Source organism: Egretta garzetta, unplaced genomic scaffold (assembly GCF_000687185.1).
Source record: "Egretta garzetta isolate BGI_Z169 unplaced genomic scaffold, ASM68718v1 scaffold448, whole genome shotgun sequence".
NCBI lineage: Eukaryota > Metazoa > Chordata > Aves > Pelecaniformes > Ardeidae > Egretta > Egretta garzetta.
In genome coordinates, this window is record NW_009260497.1 from 2176931 (window position 1) to 2177246 (window position 316).

The following is a 316-nucleotide window of genomic DNA, read 5'->3' on the forward strand; positions in this document are numbered from 1 at the left end:
TTTTTTTTTTTAATCAAAGCCTGAAAGAGATTAGGTAATTCTCAAAGGAATGTTTTGCCTGGTCTGTAAAGCCGTGGTCTGCTATGAACAGAGAGGGGATTTCTTTGGCCGGCTCTTTGTCCGGGTACCTTAAGGGAAGCAGAGAGGCGGCGTTACCAGAGCTGGAGAAGGAACACGCTCACTCACCTCGGACTGACTTAAGCCAGTCCACGTTAAACGGTTCCAGTTCCTCCGGGTCTGTGATGACCCTGCCGGGCATGACGCGCTCAAAGAAAGCCACGTCGCTGCCGGAGAGGCGGGCGAAGGGCAGCCGCCG

The 316-nt window shown here is 53.8% G+C and overlaps 2 protein-coding genes across 5 annotated transcripts in view; both read right to left on the reverse strand.

Annotated features, from left to right (window-relative positions):
• D2HGDH (D-2-hydroxyglutarate dehydrogenase) overlaps nt 1-316 on the reverse strand; it is a 13086-nt gene that overhangs the window by 8528 nt on the left and 4242 nt on the right. Inside the window, exon 1 of one of the 4 annotated variants that reach the window (XM_035899990.1) lies at nt 187-310. The exons of 2 other annotated variants lie outside the window; for them this stretch is intronic. In XM_035899990.1, coding sequence (XP_035755883.1) covers nt 187-259 — 73 coding nt within the window. In that variant the 5' untranslated portion in view covers nt 260-310. Of the gene's footprint in view, nt 1-186; nt 311-316 lie in introns of those variants that run through there. One more of the 4 variants, XM_035899993.1, reaches the window with a different exon arrangement.
• ING5 (inhibitor of growth family member 5) overlaps nt 1-316 on the reverse strand; it is a 12423-nt gene that overhangs the window by 1903 nt on the left and 10204 nt on the right. The gene's annotated exons all lie outside the window — the stretch shown is intronic.